Source organism: Salarias fasciatus, chromosome 23 (assembly GCF_902148845.1).
Source record: "Salarias fasciatus chromosome 23, fSalaFa1.1, whole genome shotgun sequence".
NCBI classification, from domain to species: domain Eukaryota; kingdom Metazoa; phylum Chordata; class Actinopteri; order Blenniiformes; family Blenniidae; genus Salarias; species Salarias fasciatus.
Genome location: NC_043766.1, coordinates 5,367,110 through 5,389,479, shown reverse-complemented (window position 1 = coordinate 5,389,479; position 22,370 = coordinate 5,367,110). Strand labels below are relative to the sequence as shown.

At 43.2% G+C, this 22,370-nt stretch overlaps 2 protein-coding genes across 4 annotated transcripts; both read right to left on the bottom strand.

The window, feature by feature from the left end:
* Nucleotides 1-133: 133 nt before the first annotated feature.
* On the bottom strand, nt 134-15,310 carry cc2d2a (coiled-coil and C2 domain containing 2A). 3 transcript variants are annotated; one of them, XM_030084028.1, is made up of 39 exons: nt 15,179-15,310; nt 15,009-15,090; nt 14,763-14,816; nt 14,147-14,227; nt 13,922-14,066; nt 13,504-13,595; nt 13,308-13,409; nt 13,078-13,158; nt 12,776-12,988; nt 12,517-12,676; nt 12,294-12,430; nt 12,065-12,196; nt 9,502-9,711; nt 8,990-9,096; nt 8,732-8,872; nt 8,343-8,499; nt 7,942-8,210; nt 7,605-7,782; nt 7,342-7,495; nt 7,074-7,221; nt 6,040-6,178; nt 5,748-5,951; nt 5,553-5,645; nt 5,385-5,476; nt 3,624-3,791; nt 3,465-3,522; nt 3,271-3,380; nt 3,034-3,130; nt 2,833-2,931; nt 2,579-2,755; nt 2,096-2,110; nt 1,737-1,940; nt 1,563-1,652; nt 1,353-1,466; nt 1,134-1,268; nt 899-1,021; nt 756-814; nt 487-664; nt 134-379 (listed from the first exon to the last, which is right to left on the bottom strand). In XM_030084028.1, exons 3-39 carry the CDS (start codon nt 14,766-14,768, stop codon nt 194-196), a joined length of 4,854 nt encoding a protein of 1,617 aa, XP_029939888.1. In that variant the 5' UTR covers nt 14,769-14,816; nt 15,009-15,090; nt 15,179-15,310; the 3' UTR covers nt 134-193. The 3 variants fall into 3 exon arrangements, with proteins under 3 accessions (XP_029939888.1, XP_029939889.1, XP_029939891.1); XM_030084029.1 differs by having other exon boundaries at nt 7,942-8,207; XM_030084031.1 differs by lacking the exon at nt 2,096-2,110.
* A 728-nt stretch (nt 15,311-16,038) lies between these two features.
* On the bottom strand, nt 16,039-21,149 carry c1qtnf7 (C1q and TNF related 7). Its single transcript, XM_030084039.1, has 3 exons — nt 21,000-21,149; nt 18,827-19,063; nt 16,039-16,841 (listed from the first exon to the last, which is right to left on the bottom strand). Exons 1-3 carry the CDS (start codon nt 21,019-21,021, stop codon nt 16,213-16,215), a joined length of 888 nt encoding a protein of 295 aa, XP_029939899.1. The 5' UTR covers nt 21,022-21,149; the 3' UTR covers nt 16,039-16,212.
* Nucleotides 21,150-22,370: the final 1,221 nt, after the last annotated feature.

The following is a 22,370-nucleotide window of genomic DNA, read 5'->3' as shown; positions in this document are numbered from 1 at the left end:
TTTGATCAGATGCTTTGACGCTTTGCAGCCATCGTTGCTAATTAGAATGCAACTTAAATGAAAGCTCCATAGTTCTCTTTCTTCAGATAGACAGAACTGCAACATCTGAAAATAACTTTTTATTGAAACTGCAGTGAGTGTGGAGGCTGATCTTACAGCGTCAGTATATACAAATCTTGACGGGTTTTTGACGTCACGTGCTGAGGAGTGAAGCCAGATACACCCAGACCGACAGGACATTGTTGGGGTACGGGTGCACATACACGGCTAAGGCGAACTCCACGTTGGGTGCCCGAACGTTGTGAACTCCGGTGCTGTACACCGCCTCAATGATGGGCCGCACCTCGGAGAACGGCAGGTGCAGAGGGAATCCTGAAATCTACACATAAACCAATAAAAATACAGTCAGCGTTCATTTACAGAGGGAATGTTCTGCAGTCGTGGCTACAGTTCAGGGGATCGTACAGATTCGTTTTCGGGATTCACCTTGTAGTCGCCCAGCATTTTCTGCAGGTCGTGGCAGTGCGAATCTGCCATGTCCTGCCCCAAACTCTGCTCCAGTCTGGGCAGGAACTGTTTGAGGGCGGAGGTGCAGTAGCGATTCCAGCGTGTCGGGTGCCGGGGGCGCCACTCCATGATCTTCTCCTTCAGGATCTTCTCGATTCTACACAGAGGAGAAGACGCGTGTCTTTAGCTCATCCTGTAGTTGGAAGCAATGAGAGGGAAAAAAAAAGGGCTCGTTTTGTTTTACTTGCCTGTCCTGAAGCTCTGCTGCAGCTGCCTTGTCTGTGCGGCGATACGCCAGCTTATCAGGCTGTAGATACGAAGCAGAGACGGAGGGAAAATGAATTAGAACTTTACAAAATACATCCAAAGCGTGTTAGTGTTGAAAACTCGCCTGTACACTCGACAGCCCGGGGTGGGAGAAGGATCGGGAGAAAAACGGCTTCCAGAAATTGGCTTTAGTGACGTCAAAACTCATCCTCATCGGAGTCGTGTACTGCTGGATGTTGAACCAAACCTGAACAACAAGCAGCAGAAGATTAAACAACCAGTCCGGGAATTATGAAACCAGAAGAAGAACAAGAAGGAGAAGAAGAAAAAGAAGAAGAAGAGCCCCGTGATGAACTCACATTTTCAGCGTTGACCAGGCAGCCGATGGCCTGCAGCGGGCAGAAGGTGTCGTACTGACCGTAGAACTGCCCGGTGCTGGGGTTCCAGATCAGGTAGCGGTTCTGCTCTAAGGTCAGGACATAAGCTGTCGGCCCCTGAGAACAGACAACGTTCCAAACCAGGAGCTGAACATCAAACACCTGAAACGTTTTCAGGCCCAACAGATGAAAGTCACCCACCTCGGGAATGGCACTGCCAATTATCAGCCAGGCTCGCTTGCCCATAAACAGGAAGTAGTTGCACAACAGGACAGCGTGTTCTTCTTCATCTCCTGCTAGGAATGTGAGGAATTGCTGAAATAATAACAATTTAAAAAAAAAAAAGAACAAGATGGTCAACGATTAGCATTCACCTGCAGCTCCACACATCACCAAAGGCAGCTCACTCACATCACAGGTGCTCCAAAGGTCGCAGGATCCAGAGAATGTCACTCGGTCCGGCAGAGAAGGAATCAGCGAGACGAATCTGGCAACCAGGCTCTGTTTGGTTTGAAAGCAAAAGAGGTGTGAATTCTAGAGTGTCTTTAAGGAGAACAAGTGCCTGAGTGGCTGGATCGGACTGACCGTGGCTTCCTGAAGCTTATCGGGGAACGCGTCCAGGAACTCCTGAGGGGGGTTGAGGGGCCGAATGAAGCGTGTGATGAAGACGGTTTTCCCGTTGAGGTCTATGACCGTGGTGATGCAGGGCCGGTCCGGGTAGCCCTGCGCCGCCTCCTTCTCAAATCTGTCCGAAGCCTGCAGTAACCGCTCGTTTTCCTGGCTGTCAAACTGCAACAAAGGTCACATGTGACTGCGCAGGACGCCATCAAAGCAGATGAGAAAAGAAAAAAAAAAAAAAAGACGGGGCAATGCCCTCTCGGGATGATGAGACCATAAATGGGTGAATTAGAGGAGAAATAAGGGAGACGTGACCCAACAGTTACCTTCATTTCCTTCATCTAGCCCATGATGCACAGCAAAGGCAAATTAGTGACACATGAGGATGGCGAACAGAAAAACAAATCAATTTATGACAAATGGTTGGGTGAAAAGAGAGAAAGAGAGCCAACAACATTCTGGAAGAGTTCCGTTCAAACAGCTAAAACTGACTGATGCTTCTAAAACATGTTCTATTTTGTGGACTAACAATTTCAACACTAAAAAGCTTAACTGTGGCCAAACATTCAAACTGGTGAACTTTTCATGAGCCAACGTGATTAGACATTTTCTCTGATGATAAAATGTGCTGTTGTGGTTCAATTCCCATGACCGTGAACTAAATGAAGCGAAGGAAGGATAGATGGAAGGATGGAAACTTAAATGTCAACGAGAAAACTAGTTTGGAGGAAGAAAACAATGCACAGAGTGGAAAGGAACAGAGTGATGAAGAGAGAAAAGGCCACGAGGCAGGAAGAGTCTAGACTCACCTTCTCCCTGATAGACTCTCCAGGCACCAGCTGAGGTTCGATAGTGATGAAGAGTGTGATGAAGGCTCCTTCGCTCAGGCTCCGCAAGATATCGAACCCACCGTTGGGGCCGTGGCCGCGCTCCTTGCTGTATCCCAGCAGCACAGCTGGTGTATTCACTTTGAACGTGCCATCAATCTGCCAGACGAGGTGCAATAAAAGATGTCAGGCCGTCACAGAGCGTCTGAACAACAGCAGAGAAAGAAGAGACTCACCCTGAGCTGAGAATAAATGGTGCTGAAAGGAATTTTCACGGAGCCCAGCCAGTGTTTCTCCACACGTGTTTGGATCGTTTTGCCTTTGTCTCTGTCACTCTGAGGAGGAGAATTTACACGTTGAAATGCAGCTCGGCGTGCAGGCAGGCGTATGGATGCCGTGTGTGAAGAGAGAAAAAGAAAGACGTGAAGAGTGCTTACTGCTCCTGACTCGAAAACCACCTCATCGAATATGTTTATGAAGACTTCGTCTTTCACCGACTGTAAGTTAGCAGTACTGTAGTCTCCATTTGGAGCGCTGCCAACAGAAAGTATATCAAGTCAGCAACAGAGTCAAGAAATGTCGTCCTTTACGCTGCGATATAACTAATGTTTCCCACAATATCCTGGAGCGCTTCTGTACATGCAGATCAAATAAGCAGCTGTAAAGTAGCTGACCTGAAGGGAAGCTGCAGCTCCTCGTTCCAGCACGGGTTTGGTCCATCAGCCGTGGTCGTCTGAAGCACCGTGCGCTGGAAGGACACCTCCACGAAGGGCCTGACCTGCACCTACGTCACACAGAAGGCCTGGTGAACCTGATGGAAGGAGCCAGGCTTCCAGCAGCGGTGAAGACAGGATGAGGGGTGTGGTACCTGGCTGAGGTACCAGTCGCTCCCCTGGATGGCGGTCTGAGACGACTGTCCTGGTTTACTGTGACAACAAAACCAGATGAAACACAGTTTAAAACACCTTCACACTCACCCACTCTCTCCTGTGGCTTTCTGGGAGTAAAGGAGCCTTGCTGCACTCACTTGCTGGGAGCCCTGCGGACTGGGATGTCGTAAGCCCGGATGATGTTGACCAGTAGCTTGATGTCTCCGTCAGACAGATTCTGTGCCGTCACCTTCTTCCTCTCTTTCCTCTGAGGCTTCAGCGGTCTCTTCGGTTCAGCCAGCTTGAACAGGTTAATTCCCAGAAACCTGATTGCCACAGTCAACAGATCACGTGGATTAATCACCAACCGGCAAGGATCCCGGAGGGTTTGAAATGATCTCTCACTAAAATGGACACAAGCATAAATATATCACACCGTAACTGTAAGGCGGGGAGCTAAAACCAGCAGTGCTCAGTCCCCACAGGTATTTGCTGCTTCTGAGTTAAAACACAGATGGGAAGAATGTCGCTCTGGGACTTTTATGAGTTGTTCAAATGATTGCCACTGAATTGAAAACTTTCTTATTCAGCAAAAATGTAATTCATTCGCATTCCAAAAACACAGTCAGTTCTGATTCAGATCAGCGTGATCGTCATTGTCCTTTGCCTGTCAAAGCGTCTGACACAATTTGTAAATTTGCTAGACGCTCTTCTGATTATTATCTGATAAAAAAGTCACATCAGTAGTCCTGCTTATCTTCTATCAGTGTGAGGAGCTCCTGGAACAAATGCAACTGATTACTGCCTTCTCGCTGTATGGTTTTCAACAGTTACTAATGAGAGAGAGAAAAACCTTACCATGAACATATCTTCGTTTAGCAGGCTAATGCCTTTTTTTAAAATTATTTTTAAACCAGTGTTTGGAAACGTTTTCAGGGTGGCAGTGAGAGGATCACCTTACAGCTGTTTTCATGGTTGACTGCTTTGTTTTTCAAACTTTTCTCAGTGTGTGAGAATGTATTTTTTTCTTATTTAAAAACCTTATTCAACATGTCAAACATTTTTTCAAATAGTGCTAAGATTTCTGTTATTTTCTTCATGTTACCTTTTCTGATTTCAATATTATTATGTATCGTTTTGGACTTTACCTGACTCATCTTGGGAAATGATTCTGCAAAATCCTGAGAGGACTGAGTACTTCCAAAGAGCTATATCACTGCTACAGCACTGGTGCACAAGGTTCAAACTGAATGGAGAAACAGAGGACTGGTGGATGGGAAAATAAGAAATAAAAGACTCTAAAAACATACCCTGTACCTGGACCACTGGGAAAAAAATAAAAAAGAAAAAATGGAAGAAAAACAGAAAATGAAACAGAAAAAAATTAAAACATTTGACTTCAATAATGAGTAACATCCAACACATGACTGGTGCTGACTTGTACTAACATGACTAAATGTGATGCCAACTGATCCGATCTCTTCTGATTTTCTGTGATCATGTCCACATGTTGTGAAACCTGCTTTAAATTGCCACTGAGACGGGTTCCAGGAGCGAGCGGTGCCCGGCCAGGGGAATGCCGGGCTGAGCCGGAGATCAAATGGACTGAAGCAGCTCCGGGCCAAACAGCACGCATCAGGCCGGGATTTATATCAGCGCTGTCCCTTCCTTCTGATGGGCTGATTTGACTGATGTGAATGTGGCTAAAGGTAATCCAAGTTATCTTTCCCTATAAAACTACAGTTTTCAGCTTTGTTGTCAATAGGATGATTAATCATGTGATACTGAGAAATTATGAATTACTGTCCAGAAAGTAGGAGTGAATTAATACTTGGTGAGGGCAATGAAGAAAACAGAAAAGACTGGCAGCTGTTAAAGAATGACAGGTCGGTATTTCAAGAGCCTCCAGAGGTATTTACCCAATGCTCGGTATTTCATCTTCTACCACCAAATCAGACAGAAGGTAGTGATGCTTAGCCAGAAGGAACCGGTGGATGACCGACTCCCGGATCTGGGGAAGAAAATAAAGATCGCACAACACTAAGCATCTGTTAACAGCAAGGGAAACAACGGGTGGGCCTGCCCACCTTCTGCAGGTATTGAGCCACCAAAGCTCTGTGTGAATCCAGGTGCTCCTTGGTGTCAATTACGTCTCCGTCCTTCAACCTTTTTTCATAATCCTGAAATAATTTCAAACAAATAAGGAAATCAGTGTCATTTATGTACACCCTCTGTGTCTTCGTTCTGCCATGTTCTGCATAGTACACTTTTGAGGGACGGACCTGGAACACCTTATCAGTAACCTCCCTCTCCTGAGCAGGAACGTATTTGTAATTACGAAACTCTGCAACCTCCTGGTTTCTGAGCCTGAGCAGCCGAAATCTTCTGGACTTCTCAATCTCCTCATCAGTCACAAAGTTAAACTCCTCCTGGAGATGCTCCAAGCGGAAGTACTCTGGAGCCGTTACCTCCCCGCTGCAGGCCACCTGGAAAAACAAGAGAGGAAAACATCTTCAAAGCGCAAACAAGACAGAGAAAAAAAAGAAAAAACTCCAGCACAGTTCAAAAATCCACCTTCAGCAGCTGCATGATGGAGGCGTTATTCGGATCGTTGGGGTCGAGTCGTGACTGTGTGGCCCACTCGCTGATTTTTTTCATGTCGTAGAGTCCAGATGCTCCGATGGACGTGACAGCATCGAGGCGGTCCAGGCCACTGAAACAACAACACAGTGAATTCTTATTTATCTAAGGATCCCCATTAGTCTCTACAAGACCAGTGATAAATATCTATTAACAACAAGCATTATGAAATTAAATAAACTAAGTCTTTGCCACACAGGCAAACAATTAAGTGTGATTGTAAAAGTTTGTTTGATCATCTGATGTGTGTTTTGTTGTATTAATTTAAGATATTAGGGTTAAGTAATTTAGCATGTTAAAGAAAGAAACGCAACTTAAATGAATAACAGAAGCCTGAGCTCAAATAATAAAATACTTTGAGCAGTGTGACCACACTCACAGTGACTGGCAGTCAAGAAAATCATGTCTTACGTGTTGGATGTCTTTTTTCTGGGACTGTCAATAATTAGTTTTTTACTTCATTAACTGCACAATTTTTGTGATTTAATTGTGATGTTGGAGGCTTATAGAAAAACAACACATGAGCTGCAGGAGACAAGAGTTTCTTCAGAACCTGAGAAGAAATGTGCTGAAACACAAACGATGGTCTTCCTCTGTCCTCCTTTAGCTGCACTTCTAGGCACGAGACAGCGTTAGCATGTTAACTCTGACAGAATTACCTATTTGCCAGTCAGTGGGACCATGAGTACCCTAGAGCAGACTTTGTACGTTGGAGCACTCAGACTGCATCTCAGAAAGGCTTTAGGCCCCTTTTTCCCATCTCATTAGACAAGACTGTAAAACAACGCCAAGTTTGATTTTTTTGAGTTCTTTGAATGAAGCTGACCTGGAACAATGTAAAACCATTCTGACTTGAATGAAGAATAAAACTCTTCTTGGAGCGTATCTGCAGCATAAACCTTCAGGACCAGCAAATGACTAAAACCCCGCTGTTGGTGTTAGTGTGTGGTGAATTTTTCAGTCATCACCTGTGCATGCCTGCAGGTTGTTGAGACACGGGAGGAGCCAGCGGTACGTCGTCTTCCCCAATCCCCCATGAAACACAGCATGACAGTTTCCCAGAGGTCAGCAGGGTTTGTTTGTTACTGCCATCAGCCTCGAAAGAGAGGGGGACATCTAAAGAATGAGACGTGAGAGATCGAGGCGGATGAAAGGAGTGGCCAGTTAATTAGTGTCAGACAGATAATGAAAACATTTGTGAGTGCTTCATTTGAAGTCATGTCACATGTTAGATACCGCTTCCAACTCCCTCGTGGTCAAACATCACTCGCTGATTGCTGCTAAACTCAAACTCCTCCAGAGGAACGTTGCCCGTCAGAACAGAGGATTCGGGCACAGGAACGAAGACCTGAGCCAGGAGGGAGAGCGAGGACCCGACCTCCTCAAACACCTGCTCAGGCACAGCGTACAAACATGCAGACGGGAGTGAGGACAGACTGCAGCAAGCAAACGTGTGGATTTGACGGAGGAGACACAAGCTCAGCTTTTCTTCACTGCACCTGTAGGTTGATGCTCTGGGGACAGTTTATGATCTTGAGATTGAAGATCTGACCAAAGTGCACCCTGAAGTCAGCGTTCAGAGCGCGGCTGTCTGTTCGGGACACTTCTTTCCCGTTATAGAGGATCTTGATGAAAAGAGAGCGTCTTGACACATCCTCTCTTCGGGCTATCTCAGCCCTAATGCGTGAGAAATCAAACCGTCAGTCAGAGGTGAAGTCCAACGTCATCCTCTTAATTTTGCAATAGGTGTTAAAATCCCGGCCCCGCTCTGAGCTAACTACACCGTATCAGCTGCTTTTTATGCGCGCTGAAAGACACTCCTGCTTGTACTCATACCTGGGACAGAGTTCAGTCGCAGTGATGTTTCCAGAGGCGGTCAGCTGAGGAATCAAGATGGCCTCTCCTGGTTTCCTGCGAATCCTTGCGACCTTCTCTCTCACCCACTGCTCCATGGAGTCAAAGTCTGGCTTCTCGGGAAGTTCTGGTTTCGGGGGACCTTCTTCGGTGTGGCCTTCTGATTCGCTCATTTCCTGGTCCTCCTCATTTTCTTTGTCATCCTGTGCTTGGGCTTTCTTCTTCTTTCGTTTCGTTTTCTTTTTGGCCTTCTGAAAACAGCATCAAATAAGACATCCAATATGAAAATGCAGAAAAGAAGCAGAGACCTGATCTAATCATTAAGAGGGTTCAGAAGCAGGCGGCTGACTAGGCTGAGCTACAGAATATAAAAAGGTTGGCACCTGTTTTTTTCTCCACAGTCTCCACACCTCCAGCTGCTTGTTGTACTCGGCCAACTTTTTGAGGTAGATCTCCTCACCCTCTGCCTGCAACTCCACAACTTCTGCCAAGATTTCATCTTCGTGCTCTCGCTCATCTGATTCCCGATCCACGTTTTCTCTGGAGCGGCGACAGACAAGACAACCCATTTTTTTCATCATTCTATCAAACCGCTTCATCCCGCCAAGTGTTTTTGGGAGGCGATCCCAGTACGGTGTCACCAGTCCACCACAGGACAAACACAGAGAGACACACCGACCATCGCACTGTAGGCAAAATGTGATTGAAATTTCTGTCACAAAATAACAAATATGGAATACTTTTTTTAGAGTCGCATGAATTCAACATTTACCTTTTGAGATACAGTTTGTATGGGGTGTTTGTAAACTTCTGCAGGTCTCTGAGGGCCTTGACCTCCTTCCACACTTTGACTATATTCTTGAGCAGAGTCCTGTCTTTCTCCTGCTCGTTGTCCCGCAGCTGCCGGGTGTTCCTATTAAAGTCAGAAGGACAAATGTACAGCAACAAGACGGCTTGTCAAGGACAAAAACTGTGCTGTTCATTTAAATGCTGAGCAGGACTCGAGTGGGAGACAGTGAGATGAACTTACCTGACTTCCAGACTGTACTCAGAAATCCTCCGCTGCATGGCCGGACTGAGGTTTTGCCCGCCGTGGATCTCCAGCATGTTGTGCAGCGCCCTCCTCAATCCATTCAGCTACAGCAGTGAAAAACAAAACCTCAGTGACCAAGGGATGCCAGCAATAACTTACAAATACATTAATGTAATTGAGCATTATTCTGGGGGTACAGCCACAATTTGAATTATCATTCAAAGACAGGTCTGCATTTGTGTCCCAGATAGATATGATTATTTTTGCAAAAAAACAAAAATACAACATTTATTTACAAAACAAATTAACACCTAGAGATTCCTTCCAAGAAATTCTTTGAATTTACATATTTTATAAACTTACTTGTACCTTGTAACAAGTACAACAGAGACAATGAAACAGTAATTTTTCTTGAGAAAAAATTCTGTTCTCCTTAACCTATTTCTTTGACCACTGCAAAAATGTACAGAAATCCAGCCAGTAGTGACTAAACTGCAAACCGGTCAAACCTTGTCAGTGAGGTGTCCCGTGAGATTATTGTGCTGCCTGGTGAGGTACTGATCGTACATCTGAGCCAGACGAGCCCCGAGGACATGCTCGCGACTGAAGAGTGGATGGTGGGAAAAGATTAGGCCTGAAACGTCAACATCAAGCTGGTAGTTTCCCTCAGGGTCCGCTCCACCAGCGATGTACAGGTTGGCATATTTGGACTTCAGCGCCTGCGGGATTAAAGAACATCATCCATCATGCACCATGCTGGAAAAGGAGTGTTGCTAAAAAAAACTCACTTGTGAATCATTTCTGCATAACCACATATGTAATCAAGCGTCAGGGAAGCGTGAACCAATTAGAGAGATTAATAGCACCATCAAAAAGGCCTTACGCTCATGCATGACCACAATGTGTTATAAGCACCCAACTGAACTACAACAATAACCACCTTTATCTCAAGATGAGATAAACGTAACAGCTGTTACCGTTTTAGAATAAAAACATAAATTTGAAGACAACTGCTCTTTGATGTTTTGATGTACATATCTGTCATTTTAAGCTCCTGGTGATTCGCAGCCAACACCAGGTGAGCAAGAACGGAGTCAGGAATCGGTTGCTTGCTGAAAGGAAGCTCATGTAGTCTGTTCACTCGGTTCATCGTTGCTCAAACAACACACAGGTCAGGTTATCACAAAAAAAAAAAAATCTGTTAAACTACTATAGCTACACTGTTTCTCTTAAATCTCTTTATTCAACTTTTTCTCATCACCTACACACATTGTTAAATTGTATTTCTTTGACAGAACTATTGTTGAAGACGAGCTTTTATTGAGTTTTCAAAGTTAAAGTAAAAAAAAATTCAGATGTCAAACATTCAGAGTTGTGCTCTTATGATCGATCTTTAGCACAGTATCCCTGGAATGTGTGTGTGTGTTTTTTTCTTTTCCTCATATGGTCATGTTCACACAGAGACTGACAGTGATTAGATTTTGGTTGCAAAAGATCAGATTTCCTCACAGCTGTAACTTCACACATGTCCATTTTTGGGGAGTGCTACACCTTGGGAAAATTTGTACTCGACTTAAAAAAATAATATGTCTTAAAATTGAAAGTTTGTTCATTAGAAGAAAAAAAACCAGCAGTTGATGAGGGAATACTGTGTTCCCCACGGATTAATGCTTGGCTCGCTCCTGGTGACCTTCTACCTGCTTCCTCTTGGTAACGTCACAACAAAACCCTGGCTGCACTAAAACTTCAAAAACTGAACTGCTGTGACTAACATTACAATCGATGTCTGTAAATCTATCATCAGAAGTTTTCCCTCACCGCTGACACCTCTTTCACTACACACACCCAAAGATTCACTATCATCATCAACAGCAATGAGTCATTCCAATTCCACATCAGTCCAATCACCAAGTCTGCTTTCTTCCACCTGATAGACAATCCATCAGCTGCTGGATAAAAGTAAGATCCCTGCCTTCATCACCTTCAGATTCAACTATTGCTGAAGGATCCTTCCTCTATTGTTTATCATCCAAAGCCCTAAATAAAATGAGACACTTCATCAATATTCACTGGCTTCCTGTCATATAATACATTCAGCTTCAAGTATTGCTCATCACATGCAAAGCTCTTCATCATGTGGGACTCTTCTGTCTCTGTGATCTCTTCTATCAGCACGCTTTCCCTCTGCTCTGCTCAGCTGATGCCCACCTCCTTTCACAGCGGTGATGGACCATGCACTGGGGGACAGAGCCTTTCCCAAAGCTGGAACAGTTCCTCTAACCTATCAGAGACTGCAGTGATTTGAGCAGTAGTTCCAAAAACTCATTTTATCAGAACTGCTTTTAATCTCTGATCCACAGCCCACAATGCCCAGCTGGAGTTCTGATGGAGCTGTATATTGTCAAGAGAAATAACATCACAGATGTGTTGGCCTACACCTCTGCTCTTTTTTCTGTTAATAAAAAAAGTCCCTCCACTCTGTTCCTTTGCAAAAAATACCGATGTACACTTTAGCTTAGTGTATCTTAGCAGATACAGAAGCTACACGAAAGTTTCAACCAAAAAGTTCCATAATGTTTTCAGTGCAGGAGTCTGCATCGTACTTAAAGGTGCTGTAGGCAGGATTCGGCATCTCCGCCATCTTGCTTAGGGTTACCTAAGCAAGATGGCGATTTGACCCATCGAAGATGGCGACTTGAAACCCAGCACAGCCAATCCTGTCCTGTTTTCTCTGACAACACGCCCTTACGCAAGTTAAGCCCCTCCCACAAGAACATGTGACGAATGCCCCTCGACCAATCAGTTAGAGCCTCATGGGCTCTTCAGATTGGTCAAAGATACCTGGAGCTGTCGAGATTCCTTTTCAGCTCAGAACAGAGACAGATGGAAACGCTGCGCCCTCGCGGTAGTGCAATTATGCTACACTCCTAAAGGATTATCAATGGATACTCTGACATTTAATCCAAAGAAAACACAGAACAATTAGCATTGACTAGCAAAATCCTGCCTACAGCACCTTTAAGATATGCAAAATGACTGAGGTGATGATAATAAGTGTCACTGTGGTCTGACCTTCCTGTGCACGGTCTGCAGGGCAAGGTCCAGGTCTTCCTCAAACTGGAAGAGAGGTGGCCGAGTGGAGGATTCCTTTATGGGGTCAGGCAGAGCCAAGATCCTGCCATCATCTCCAAACCATTTCTTTCCCTTTTCGAGTTTTTAAGGAAAAAACAAAACATTATAAAGTTTTACAACAGAAGGAATTCAAATATAAGAACGATTTCATATCTTGGTAGATGTTTACCTCTTCTGTTTTCAAAATGCGATTCTCCAAAATGTTCTCATTGGTCACAGACACAACAGGCCTCTCTCCAACATAGAAGCCCTCATCCTCTAAAAAGCGAGGCTGCACATTTTCAGGGAGCTTAATGGAAGTTGGAACTAAGAAAAAGTTAAATCAAGTTAATGGAAAAACTTCATTGTGCTTTGGAATGTGTGGATGCAAATCAAGTAAAATTGTACACTACCTGGACGAAAGCTGGCTGTAAACAGGAGTTCACTTTCTTGCTGCATACGTTTTCTGTACCCAGAATACTCAGCCTTCCTAATTTCCAGGAAGTCCTGGGGTGACCGGTCGATGGCAAACAGATTCTCCTCTTCGCTTCTTACGAGAGGAGCTTGTTCATTCTAAGGCAGAATGAAGATATTTACTCTCTGCCTTGTAATTGTAGGTACAGAAAAGGAAGAAAGGTTCACAACACCTGCAATAAAATTTTGGTGTCATACCTGGCTTTCATTTTCATCCCGGTTATCTTCATCTGCTTCACCATCCTCCTGCTCGTCAGGCTCCTCTCCTCTATCTTCACCACCACCTTCTTCTGTTTTTCTGTGTTTGTGTTTTTTCCTGCTAATCCTCTCAGTCCTGTCAATTGGATCTGGCTCAAAGTTGAACGCAAAAAAGTTGTACGCTTCCTCTGCAGTTGGATGTCCGTTCACTGCCTGTATTTACAGAGAATAAATAAACATGAGGTCTGAGAACATGAGCAGTTTTTTTCTATAAATGGTTTTAACCTCCCATTCAGCCTTACTCTTCTTGCTGCTTCTCGAAACTTGACTCTGGTACTGAGGGATGGAGGCACATCGTTTCTTCCAGTTCTGTCCAAATCAGCCTGTGAAACAAGGAATCAAACTGTATGAACTGTCTATAGATTTTGGCTGCTCTGGGGTTTAGATTATTAGCACATAAATGATCTCTGTTTGTACTTTGATTACAGATAAGGTTCCAATTGCTTTTAGAAGCAGTGTTGCAGATGCTCACCTCTCTGTCAAACCTTGTTATCGTGTCTCTGTCTGTGAGGCTCTGGAGGTGACTAACTGGCTCAGGAGGTGCCTCCTGTTGCTGGAGAGTCTCAGCTTTAGACTGGAACACAAGAGGCCACACATAACTATTATTTCCAAACACTGACAATTAAAAAAAAAGAAAAAAAAAAGTGGAAAACAGAAGCTGGGTTTACTATGGCAGCTCTCAGCTTCTCTTCCAAATGGCGAATCATTAAGTTGTCTGCATGCTGGGAACTGGGGGAACCATGAGTTTTTGAGGTGAGTCCTAGAATACAAAGAATATTGAAAACAGTTTCATTTAATTTCTCAGGCTTGTTAATTAACTGACATCACCTATCTTCTCTACAAAATGGCAGGTGATTGTTGACAAATTCTCTCATGCTTTTGGGATTAAATAAATATTACCAGACATTTATAGCTATTTAATTACAGAAATGTGCCTCATTTTAAAGACTCTTGGGCCATACCATTAAATGGCAAAATGTTTTCCCCATGCTGAAAAATAATGATGTGTATATTACAACGCAGACAATACATTCTTTAACAATGGAAATCTTAAAAGGAGAGAATGGCATTGAAATGGATACAAACGTTTCTGAGAACCAGTGCCAGATCGTGATAAAACATCCAGTTTCTTGGATGCTTCCTCGTCGGCCACATGAGACTGAATTGCGGAAGTCCCATCTTCTTCGTTCTTGTCATCATGGTACCCCTGAACCGAAGACTGCTCAAGCAGCTAATAAATGAAAACACAATCAACAGTGTTCAGTGGGAATAACTGATGTCATACTGAGACGAAGGTAGAGACAAACATACCTTTTTCTTCCTCTTCTGTCTCTGAGCCTTTAAGGTGCGTTTCAAAGTTTCTCCTGGGTCTTCCTCACTGCCTTCAAGTTCCTGGTGTCATGAGGAGTATAAGAAGTATAGATGTTTTAATGACTGATCCTACTCCCTAAATGGATCTGAAATATCAAATAAAATGCCCTGTAGGTATCTCTGTACAGCCTCATGCATATAATTGTTGACATGACAATTTTTTGTGCAAGGGATGAACTCAGCCACATGTGTCTGCAGGACTGAGGTCTCCTGTGTTGGAATATGCAATGAACTGCTAATAGGGAGCTATGTAAGGAATTACTGGACTGTGATCCAGGGAGAGATTTATTCGGTCCTGTGAGTTGCCTCCCAGGTAAACCATGGTGCCTGATTATAAAGTGTCAGTAGTCTCCATCGTCTGCACATCACCACTGTCTCTGAGAAACTTCAGGGACAGTAATACAGTGGACTGTAAATAGAAAAGTAGTGTCTGTGTTGCTAATTGGCATTGTAAACCTGGAACATGGTAAAAAAAATAGTGGCAAATTAGTGTTGAGCAAGGAGCAGCATACACAGAAGAGCAAGTACAGCCTAAAATACTGAAACATAGACCAACCTGCATCGTAGATGGACGCTTCTCCTCACTGAACTTGGTAGACGGTACCAGAGCCTAGTAAGTATAGTTAGATTCACTGAAGGGTTAGAAGGTATTTAATCTGTTTCCATGTGTTGATTGTGTATGAAATGAGCCTGGCTTGCACCGAGTCAAGTTGAGGCATGTTGGAAATAGCTCACCGGCAGCCTAAACTAACAACACACACTGTGACGCCCATCTGGATCAGAACGACTTGTAAAACTCTACCTGGACGTCGTCTTCATTTTTATTTTTCCCGAGCGTCCTCTGCAGAGCGCCTCGTTTCTTTTGCAGCTTTTCTCGAATACCGCTAAAAGAGAAGCAAAATGCAAACAGGGCTGCCTTTAGCGCAACTCATCTAGGCTTCTTTTGTGTGTTTATGCTAAAGAATAAACTACCTTGGGGAAGCCAGGATGGTAACGATGTTGAATCCGCCAACGATTAAAAGTTTTGAGCAAAAATTGAGCTTTACTTGATGATTTCTCTTATTTTTATCAAGGTCCGTTACCTAGTAACCATACACTACCGCTCTACCTAGCTTGGCTAAAAGCTGTAAAGATGTAACCTACTCTACCAGTCCGACGACTTGATTCGTTAGAAGAGCTGTCAATCAAACGACTGAGCGCTCCTGGACCCGCCTACTACGGGACCCGCAATAAGACAAAAATGAGCAGAAAAGACACATAAAGAAAATAAATTTTTTTTTTTTAGCGTTTTAATATATTTGCATTACATTCGGAGCGGGCTGAACATGCATTTAGTTGTTTTATAAATTTCATAAATACTTCCCAATCTTGGTTAGTGTCCTTTTTATTTTATTGCTAATTATCACGTCTCAAACAAATGAATAGTCATCTCAATGGAAATACTATGCATATATGTGTAATATAAACATGAAAACCACTATAAATAGAGAAAAAAATTCCTCTTTCATAAAATACGAGGTAATAATTTCACAGTAATGAAAGAAGCAATCAAAATATATAAAAAAAAGAAGCCTTTTTTGTTTCCTGCATTGACCTGGGGGCAATTTAGGGTCACCAATTACCCTCTCATGCATGTTTTTGAACTGTTGGAGGAAAACAGAGTACTTCGGGGAAACTCATGCACACACAGGGAGAACATACAAACTCCACAGGAAGGCTGCATTGACCAATAGTTTTGCTGCAGTAATGCCCCAATAGAAATTTTCTTCACTTACAAAATACAGTTTAATGTCTTTTCCAAGAGAAAATCCAAGCCAAGTTTGATCTGTCAACATCAACAATGTTTATTGATGTGGGTAGTATAGTATAAATTTCACTTGTCAACACTCGCTATACATATATAACCAACAATACAAACATTTGTATAAAAAATATAGTACACACTATATTTGTAATAAAAGTATCAAACCAGTTGTTGTGACTAGCAGTTTTTTGGTTTTTATAGTTTATGAATAGTCTTCTGCCAGTGCATCAAAGTAGTTTGTGTCTGCGTAGAGAAGGAAGCCAGAGAACAGGCTGTCAGCCCAGCCCGGGTCAGCAAATAAACCATTCTGGTCGTGGTAGAAGATCTCCATCCACACCTCATCTTCTGGGTTTAGGTACATGACAGTAGACCCAGAGGCTACGTCATGGTTTCCTGTGTTGGCATCAAAGGTTTTGATGCGATACTGTCCATTCTGCACCAGTCCAATGGCCAAGTGTTTGTTGGCCAGCGTAATATCATAGGAGAAGTAGTAAATGCCTGGATATGCACAGATGAACTTTCCCGTCTGTGGGTTGTAGTGCCCTCCTTCATTGAACAGGACCTTGTTGAACTTGATAGGGATTTTCTCCACCGGATAGCTACTGGTGATCCCCACAGAAAAGGCTGATTTGGGCAGCAGGCTGCCACATTTACAGGTTCCTGCAGTTCCACGAGGCCCTTGTTTGCCCTTGTCCCCTTTGTCTCCGTTGCGGCCTGGTTGACCAGGTGGGCCCAAATCTCCATCCTCTCCTACAGGGCCTCGTTTCCCAGCTGGGCCTCGTTCGCCTCGTTCTCCAATCTTACCTGTTGGTCCCACCCTCCCCTTCAATCCTGAAAAAGAAAGGCCATGGCTGCTTTAGTTTGGCTGACAGCAAAGGGTTATTTCTTTCCCTTTTAGATTACTGCTGAATGGATTACTACTCTGTTGCAACTAAACCAGAGAATCAAAGTTTTATTTAAGCAAAGGAACTCACCACACCCAGTGTTATGTGTGAAGTCACCCTTGGAAAAAATCCATCTCGATTTCTGAACAGTACAGCTTTGGCTCAATACATCCAAACTATCTTATATGCAGCAAATTTCAACCACACAGAAAACACCCTGGAGCGAGGAAACACTATGATTCACTCACTGTATGTTTGTGTGAATGCTGCGGGCATTTCTGCAAGGGTATTTCCATGACCAACTGAAGGTGTGCGCATGAATTCCTGTTTCCACACATAATGGAAAAACCACAGGTGTGAAACCTTTGGGTACTGCTGACAGATTTACAGTGAGCTCAAACTTTGTGGACGATATCTGCTCCGCCGGGGTGAACAGCTACAATTCTCCAACAACATTTTTGTATCGTGTCCAACATAATTCTTCCTGAAAGTAACAACAAACAAATCTATGCCATCCGATGAAGATGATAGATTTTCTGAAACACGAGAATCTTTGGCAATGTTCGGTACTGACGTATCTTAGAGTAAAACCTAATTTGTTAGAAAACATGTGATGTAAAAACGAGAAGCACTTTAGGGAGACATTACCAGCAGTTTATCCTCCCACACTCAGACACACCCAAACCCCCATGGATGACCACGTCCCAGGGCTTATAAAAGAGTAGACGCAGCCAGCTCTGCTCTCATTATAAAGACATAATACAGTACAACAGTGCAGCGTACATCTGCCGTTTCTAAAAGGCTGAGATGATGAATGTAGCTGTAAAAACAGGAAACAATGGTTTGCAATTTTCATGAACTTGAACTTTTACTATCATGTCAACATATCACATGAAAAATAAGACCATTGGGTATTTGTTTATGTTGACTGGGTTGACTTCAACATGCTTTGAAATGTTTGGACATGGACGACAAGACAAAACAGAAAAACAATCTAAGTTTGCATGAAATCCTATTGAATAGCAGTCGTGACAGTAACATAGCTGAAAATGAGTAAAATTCAGAAATCCATCACAGCAGCATGGCTTCATTGTAGAATAGTCCGAGCGCTGCACTGGCCTGCCCGCAGGCCAAACTCTCCACCAATAGGGAACAGTTGGACCATCATAAAACAGAAACTCAGTGAAAGGACAGCTTTCTGCTTTGCAGATGTTTAGATGCTGTTGCTACAAAAAGTAGAGCGATCGGCAACAAGAGCATGGCCCTGTCACACCTAATTTGACATGTATTATACCCATTATATTTAAAATAAGATCAGATTTTTCATTAAATGTTTCCTTGGTTTTTTTTTTCCCCCCCGACAGGTCAATGCCAAGTCAGGTAACTAGTGACTATAATTTTCTTTCTAAAGTGAATGTGTCGTGGGTTATTGTGTGTTTCTCTGTCAGTCCTGATGAAGCGGTGATCTGTTCAGGGGGTTCCCTGACCGTCACCGAGGGTCACTCAGGGTCGGCTGAGCTACTTAAAATTATCAATATTTCAATTCAACTTGACGGACCTCATTCACATCAATCAAAATTTAGCTTCTGAAGTCTATGATCTGTGCTTTTAGCATGATTTGGAACAATGTTGTGGCAGCAGTGTGCACAGTTGAAGTGGTGTACAACTCAAGATATGATTTCTCACTGTGGCCAATGTTCTTTAATAACATTCAGATAATAAATGTTTGACTCGACATTGATCATTAAGCCTGCGGTTTTAAACTATTTGTTTAAACTCTCAAGATCAAGGATATGCATTTTTCACTGCTCATTTATTTTCTTTGACAAATAAAAAAGTCATCTGTGCCAGTTTTTCCATCTCTTGAATTTCTAAACTTCATCAGCAAACATAAGCTAAGGCTGTATCTTGTTTATGCATTTTATATTATACCTGTGTCTCCCTTTTCTCCCTTTTCACCCTTCCTGCCATCTCTGCCATCTCTTCCCGGGATACCCACATTCCCGTCCGCTCCCGGAGGGCCGCTGGGGCCGGGTTTGCCAGGCGGGCCCTGCGAGCCGGGGACACTGCAGATCAGTCGTTGAGCCCCTTTGAGCCTGGCTTCCAGCAGCTGTCCACACACACTGTGGCAGAGGCAGAGCGCTCCCATCAGCACCCACATCTTCAAATCTGTCGATGCAAAAACAATTTCAGGAGAGCTTTGATCATTTTACACCTTTATGACTTTAAAACATGGTAGCATCTCTACCAAAACAGCACCAGACAGACATCAGCCGTCACAGTTACAGACAGAACAATAACTCCCATCTTTGCATCTTATTTGGGATCAAATGCTGCGTGACGCCAGACGTGTTTCTTGTAACAAGGAGGAATTGCCATTTGATTCTGTGTCAAGTTCTCCTCCAACAACGGAATTGCATGTGAGAGACCTCAAACAAAACCTCTGTCTCGGTTCCAAGTCTTCTCTTCCTTTTTGTTTTTTGCTGAGACATTCCCAAGCTGTGACATAACGTGTAGCAGAGCGTCCGTCAGGGGAGCCTAATCATGAAGCCATGGCACGTAGGAGAAGTTACACATTTATAATACACCGGGGAGGCGACAGTGACATAATGTGAGCCGCGCTGCGCCGACGGAAAATAGAAAGCCAAAGCTCCAGCGCTGGCGATGGTGATCCAGCAGCCATGAATGAGTGGCACTCTTTCCTCTGCGCTCAGGCAGCCTTTCAGATGTTGCACAAACATTCCAAAACAATGAAGTCAGATTCGCAAGTACTGACAAAATGTGATCTCCTATGACGAAATGCAGCAAGTTTTGGAGTAAGGACAGCAAACTTGATTTGTACACTTGCTCGCCGCTTGCATATTTGCCTCAGTGGGTGTGGGAATGTGAGGGCTGCATCTGTTGTTTATATCAAGCTGATGGGGGTGGATTAACATGTGTCAGGTTCACGAAGATAGAGTAACCACTTTTTGGCTTTGAAAGAAAAATGCAGAACAATTTTGTTAAGACTTTTTTTTCCAAATAACATGTTGTTCTTTGCTATCACATGTCTTGTTTCTAAGAGATAAACAGGAAAGAAACAAATGAGTGCAGACATATACGCATAAACAAGCTCTCCTCCGAGGTTGCTTGTGGAGTGCTGTTGTATTTTTGAAATTTATTTTGAGCTCTTCTTAAAAAGTAGATTGCATGTGAAGTAACAATTAAACCATAAATGATGAACAAATTTAAGCAAAAAGTAATCTGGCTACATTACAGAGCTTATTTCCATCCATGCATCCATTCAGCTTCTATGTCACTTTATCTGTTTCAAGGTTTCAGGGTGCAGGACCAGACCCCAGAGGGCAGGTTTACACCTGCACAGGTCTTCATTTCAGGAAAGTAAAATATCTATGCAAGATATATGCATCCTGTCAAGATATATTTAAATGGTCAGATTTACTTTACAGGATCATTTTATCACAGCACTTTGGAACAGACAACATAATTGATATGGCTAAGTGAATGAAGACTGAAGACTGCTGTATGTATATTTCTACATTTTTTCTGGAGTGTGTCAAGAAAACTGGTTTAGAGTTCAACATTTTAAAGAAACTAGTTTGTAAAGTTTTTACTGAACCGTCTTCTGTAATCTAAGAATGCTGCCTTGGCTCTGTTACTAATGAAAAGGTGTATCTTATTCATAACTCGTTCCAAGAAAAGGGATTATTTTGTGGTGTACAGGTGGATCGAGGCGCATAATGCTGCTCTCATTCTCAGAAAAGGTCTGCTTCTACTCCTAACATTCACAATAAATATGTTTTCAATCATTGCCAGACCTGAGTCACATTCCCAGATGTAGTTCATTATTTCGTGTTCTCACGGGAAAGAACAGATTTTTATTTATAAAGAGGAAATAAAACATTGCAGCTGATTGAAATGCATTGCATAAGAGGCATTCTTTGCTATGTGATGCAACTTCACATATCCTGAATGCATGCATGAGTTCACATTTGACCACAGGAAGGTATTCATGAACCAGGTGTCTGCTGTTTTCTCTGAGTCCAGTTCACTGTGTTCTGCAACTGTGCAGACAGAAGAGTTTGAAACTAACCACTTCCCTTACCCCACACTTGGCAGCTGTTCATCGTCAAAACACCAATATTCCTCACAAGTGTCTCCGTCCTTCCACACTGTTGAGATCCCTGTCCTGGTGGTGGCCGCAGTCCTCACTGAGCATGTTACTCTGGGACATCTGCTGCAGATCTCAGCTGCTCCTCTGCGGCTTGTTCAGCAGCAACAGCAGCCTGAGATCAGTCCATCCAGCTCTCCTCTCCTCCTCCGCCTCCTCCTCCTCCTCCTCCTCCTCCTGCACTCCCCCCAGTCCCCTCCCTTCCCTCAGCCTGTCAAACCTCCTAAATCAAACAAGTGTTTTCCAGTATGTGCCTGCAGATTCAGCTTCATTATGTCACAGAGGAAGACGCCTTTAAGCTTCCCACAGCACAACTCAGCCAGAATAATGAATGACAGGACTCTTCCTGTCGGCCTGGTCACAATCTTCCTGTGAAATGTATTGTGTGTGTTGTTATTGTCTTCTAATGTGGTGTAGGCTAGTGTTTGAATGCATTTGAGAGTGTGTTTGGACAGCCAATGGCTTACTGAAACAACAACATGCATTTATTTCTGCATGTTTCATTGATCATCTTCGCCAAGACGATTTGATGTAAGGTTTTTTGTAGGAAAAAGGGCGTTATATCTGGTCAAAACAAGATTGTTTGAATTTTAGGAGCTTCATTTTCAAAGGAAATCAGAAATATATTGAAATACTGTGATGTTTTTTGATAATGGATGTGATTGCTTTTATTTTGCAGGTTGTTTCGTGCAAATTCGAGCTGTGGGGGCCGAGCTGTGTTCCGCGAAGCTGGAAGCTCAACTCGTTATATATTTCTCTATTTCAGCTGATTTTTGACTTAATGGAGACTTATTTTTTTTAAATAAGCACAATATAAGCCAAGGCCATGTCTAAAATATATCTATTATGGTATTGGATCAGTTTCTGACCAAAAATAGCATCAGCAATATACTATCTATGAAGTTACAAAGGCTGAACTAATATAGTATCTCGATGTCCAGAATTTCCGGTAGTGTCCGTACCCCTATCCAGTTCCTCATTCCTACTATGTATTTGGCTTGAGCTGAATGTTCTATTTTATATACCTGGGTAGCACTATTTGAATGATGATATGTTGTGGATATAGTGCACAAAATTAATATTACAACAGTTGCAAATGGGATCTGTTGTTTGCAATTGTAGTGTCCGTACCCAATGTAGTGTCCATACCCTCGCATTTTGTTATTCCACTTCAAAGTTGAAATTCTTGATATTATTGGAACATGTGAGCATGTTGAAAAGGGGTGTATTTATCTACAACTCTCAAGACAACATATTTGCCTAAAAGTACATCTTTTACCCACAGAAAACTAACGCAGAGAATCG